The sequence below is a fragment of the Oryzias melastigma genome, linkage group LG18 (genome assembly GCF_002922805.2).
Source record: "Oryzias melastigma strain HK-1 linkage group LG18, ASM292280v2, whole genome shotgun sequence".
Lineage (NCBI taxonomy): Eukaryota > Metazoa > Chordata > Actinopteri > Beloniformes > Adrianichthyidae > Oryzias > Oryzias melastigma.
This window is the reverse complement of record NC_050529.1, coordinates 22,386,293-22,390,890: the sequence shown is the minus strand read 5'-3', so window position 1 is coordinate 22,390,890 and position 4,598 is coordinate 22,386,293. Positions and strand designations below refer to the sequence as shown.

General features: G+C 36.1%; 1 protein-coding gene across 1 annotated transcript in view; it reads right to left on the bottom strand.

The window, feature by feature from the left end:
- The window catches only part of cd99l2 (CD99 molecule-like 2), a 13,131-nt gene that overhangs the window by 7,556 nt on the left and 977 nt on the right, over window positions 1–4,598 (bottom strand). The window contains exons 2-3 of the mRNA XM_024288164.2: window positions 3,577–3,630; window positions 1,405–1,452 (exon numbers count right to left, since the gene is read on the bottom strand). Of these exons, the coding sequence (XP_024143932.1) occupies window positions 1,405–1,452; window positions 3,577–3,630 (102 nt within the window). The remainder of the gene's footprint in view (window positions 1–1,404; window positions 1,453–3,576; window positions 3,631–4,598) is intronic.

Genomic DNA, 4,598 nt, shown 5'->3' with positions numbered 1-4,598 from the left:
TCACACTTGCGGCTGTAAAATGCTTCAAAGCGCTATTGCTTTCAGCAATCAGACGCAATTTCTTCAGGAATTGCAAATCTAGTTCAAAATACATTTTGCATTTTTTTGCGCAGCCGGATGTGAAAACAAAAAAGCAGTTTTCATTGGCTTTGTCACGTTAGTTATGTCACAGAATGAGCTGTGATTATGAAGAAAATGGAAACGCAGTTCGGAGGATTGATTTTCCATTTTATTTAAGAGACAATGAATGCAGTTACATTGTAAGAAAGCAAAAGCATTTGTGTTAAACTATTTTTATTTTCAAAACTGATATTTCTAATTGAATTTTGGTACAAATTTACCAGAAAATGTTTTGAAAACTAAATGTCACAGAATGAGTGGTGTTGAAGAAGAAAAACGAAAAAAATGGTTAGAGAATTGCTTTTTCATTTTCAAAATTGATATTTCTATTAGGGCTGCACGGTGGCGAAGTGGTTAGCGCTCTCGCCTCACAGCGAGAAGGCCCCGGTTCGACTCCCGGCTGGGACCTTTCTGTGTGGAGTTTGCATGTTCTCCCCGTGCATGTGTGGGTTTTCACCGGGGACTCCGGCTTCCTCCCACCGTCCAAAAACATGCTTCATAGGTTCATTGGTGACTCTAAATTGCCCCTAGGTGTGAATGTGAGAGTGAATGTGTGTGATTGAGGCCCTGCGACAGACTGGCGACCTGTCCAGGGTGTACCCCGCCCTCGCCCTTCAGTAGCCGGGATGGGCTCCGGCACCCCCGCGACCCCGAAAGGGACGAAGCGGTTAAGAAGATGGATGGATGGATATTTCTATTAGAATTTTGGTAAAACTTTTTAGGATTTTTTGAAAATGAAATGTCAAATGCCATTTCCTTTTCATTTTAATTAAGTTACAGAATGAAAAAGAAGAAGAAGAAAAAATTTTTGGGAGAATTTCTTTTCCATTTCATTTAAGAGACAAGTAACGCAGGTATATTGTGAAAATGAAAAAAACATTTCCAGTATTGACTTTTATTTTGAATTATGAGTCACAGATGCTTCTATTTTGCTAGAGTAAGGAGGGAAAAAACAAAAACAAGAATGTTTAACTGCAAATAAGAAAAAATCATAAAGTTCAGAGGGAGAATGATCAGATTCTCCTCCATGTTTGCATTGATGCCGCTTCCTCTTCTTCTGCGTTGTCAGTTTCAAATATTTATACACACACCTACAGCGCCCTCTAGTGGCTGTTAGTAGGAGAAAAAACAAATAGATTGGCCTATACTTTTTTTTTGGACAAATAAGTCGCACCTGAGTGTAAGTTGGACCCCCCGGCCAAACTTAGCAAAAATATTTGACTCACACTTTCACTCTGAAAAATACAGTAAGTTCCACCACATTTACATAAATCCTATTCTTACCTTTTCCTCCTGGCCCTGCTGCTGTTCCAGGCTTCACTGTGGTGACCTCTGAATTAAAAAAATATATACATTAAAAAAAATGTTGCTTTTTTTAGATGAGTGTTAAATATTGCTATAAAATCATGTTTAATAATGAATCATTATTAAATGAAAGAATTTCTAAACTCAGTTCTCACACTGCCACCCACAGGACATCAGCTGAAACTACAGGCATGACCAAACTCAAAACTCTCAGCTGATTACAACTCTAACCGATTATTGTCGGATTAAGACCAGCCTGTAAATCATCCGTCATAAAAACGTCTAACTTGACCTCCACATTGTCTTTGCACAAGACAGAGAAAAAACAGACTCCAATTATCTTCGGTTTTTGTTTTTTCTCTCATGTGCCACTAGATCCATAACAAACAAGAGTCATCCATACATAATAAAACAGAACAGTGTAACACATGAGTGAAGGGAGCATGACGAAGACCAGGTCTTATCATTCATGCACCTTTACCAAAGCAATTCAGGTTGCATGTATCTACATATTTTTACTTTTATCTTATTAACACATCTTTTTAATAACAAAGTTGTTTACGAGGTTTAAACTGACAAAAAACAACCTAAAAGAAATCAGTTGGATTCTAAAAAACATTATAATAATGGGAGATTTGATGTTATTCTTCAGTATTAAAACATTTAAACTTAACCTATAATATTATTGGGACCTAAAGCAGAAAATTGAAACTAGGGAAAAAATGCACAAATACTTGAGATTTCTGATCATATAATTAATAAATTATATATAAATAGATTAAATACATATTTTAGACATCTTAAACTATTTTGACAATTTTTGCGTATCTAAATATTTGATTAATATGATGTTAATTATGAGCTATTTTTACAGAAAGCACAGTATTTGTACTCAAATGTCTGTGTCTCCCTCATTGACTGTATAACAGAACAACAGGGAGCGAGTGTGACATCACCCACTAAATGACTTATTTCTGTCTCTAACCAAATTAAGTCGATTCAGTCGCCCTTTTTTTTTGGCGATAGGGACGACGCCATGTTAGAACCAGAAATCGTTAGTAAGCAGTGATTGGTCCGAGTACCATTTCAGATTAAGGGAGTCCACACTTTTACCACTGAAAGCTTGGAAGGATCTGTTAATTAACATTAATTAACGTTAATTAAACGTTAATTAATGTTAATTAAACGTTTCAAACGTGAGACCACCTACTATTATTGAGGCATCTAATAGGTCAGTTTATAACTGAAATAACTTGATCCCTAGAAAAACAATATCCTAAAAAAGAGGATTATCAAGAACGTGTTTAAAAAGGTCAAACTCAATCACACAAGGGGCCAAAATCCAAAACACACCTTAGGTCACGGGCCGAACAGGATAAACATTTATTAAACACTCTAAAAGTACATTTTAAAACTCAAAACCGTAACTTTTAACATACTTATTAACAAGATATAAAACATTATCTGCGATAATGCCAGTGTGAATGCTGTAAGCTGAATTTGGCCTCTGAAGATGCTAGTGCTGATAGCTGAAAATGCTGAAATGATGGCTAAAAACGTTGAGGCTGATCGGTGAAATCACTGAAGCTGATAGCCAACTAAAGTATTTCCTAAATGCCAAATTAGCCTAAAAAACAAAACAAAAAAAAATCTTAGGTAGCTGACAAAAAATAGCTGAAATTCAAAATAGCCTAAAGAGTTGAAAAAAAGCCTAAATTACACAGCTAGCGTGTAAATATTAGCCCAACTCCAAAACATAATAAAAAAACTCAGAAATAGCCATAAAAAATCTTATTATGAATAATAAAAAGGCAGGAGTATTATTCCAGAATAAATTAACTTAAACCTTAAATAACTTTCAATATTTTACTCTCCATAAAAATCTATTTTGTCAAAATTATATTAGTTAGAAATGAGCGCAAGATAACTTTGGGCCATTAACAGCAATAAAATAAAATGATCTGGAGGGCCGGATAGAAGGGTCGGATCCGGCCCCCGGGCCTTGACGTTGACATGTGCAATAGAATGACTGAGTAACAACCGTTTATTTCTCTATAGAAGTCTACGAGACTGTTGCTTCTGAACCAACATTTACATCCAGCACGGGGGAGGGATCTCTCAGTCCAGTTCTCATATATAGTCAGAACTTACGTGGATCGTTATAGTCATCCAGGGCATCCGAGAGACTGAGGTCCTGAGACAGAACTGGAGAGCAGAGACGACAGAGACACGTCTTTAAGCAAAAACACTCAGCTTTTCAGGTCCAGACGCTGCTGCTGTCCCACAAACATAAAAGGACAGCAATGCCTGCAACATGCTAATCCTCTGAATGTCAATGCAGCAGCAGAGGACAGCCGGGAGCAGGGGCAAACAAAAACCCAGCAAATTCCATCAGCTACCACTCAGTTACACAATTCACAGCAACCACTGGATTTGATCTGCAGTCCGACTCATGGACAAGACAAGTTTCTTGTTAGTTCTTTTTCCTGCTGTTTTCAGTAATACCACCAAATGAGCAACAGGGGGGTTCGTTCCAAGAATTAGATAGATAGATCATAATCTACAGAACTGATCTAAAAGTTAATCTGGTTAATTTAACTCCCAATATAAATACAGTGAACTTGATGGAATTCAGGGGTCTGCCACCTCAGAGTTAGCAGCTCCCCTAACCAAAACTACCTAAAGAAAACAAATAAACAAAGCCCGAAAACTAAGACTACTAAGATCCAACCCAAAACTAAAATAACTAAACCCAGCAGTGTAAGACTACTGAGGATAAAGAGGGGAGAGTGAAATAAATAAATTAAAGAAAAATAAAATAGCATTTTTTTAAAGTAAGGATTACTTAATTGGCATTTATTTAATTTAAATTAGTTACATATATAAATTGATGTCTGAGGTTCACATAGATGATAAACTCTGTAGGTTTTTACATCCTGTTGACCTGAAGACATCTTGTTTGTTCAACTCTACCTCCAGAATGAACAGATTTGATATACAAGCAGAAACTTTGGTAAAACTTTCATCTTTTATTGTATAAAAGCACATATTATCTTATGCTGTTCAGAGCTGCACTGAAATGACCCGGTTTGGCACAGAGCATCTTTTATTTTGAAAATAAATTAAAAAAAAAAAAGACATTTTGAGAGATGATAGGTTCTTTTTATATTTTT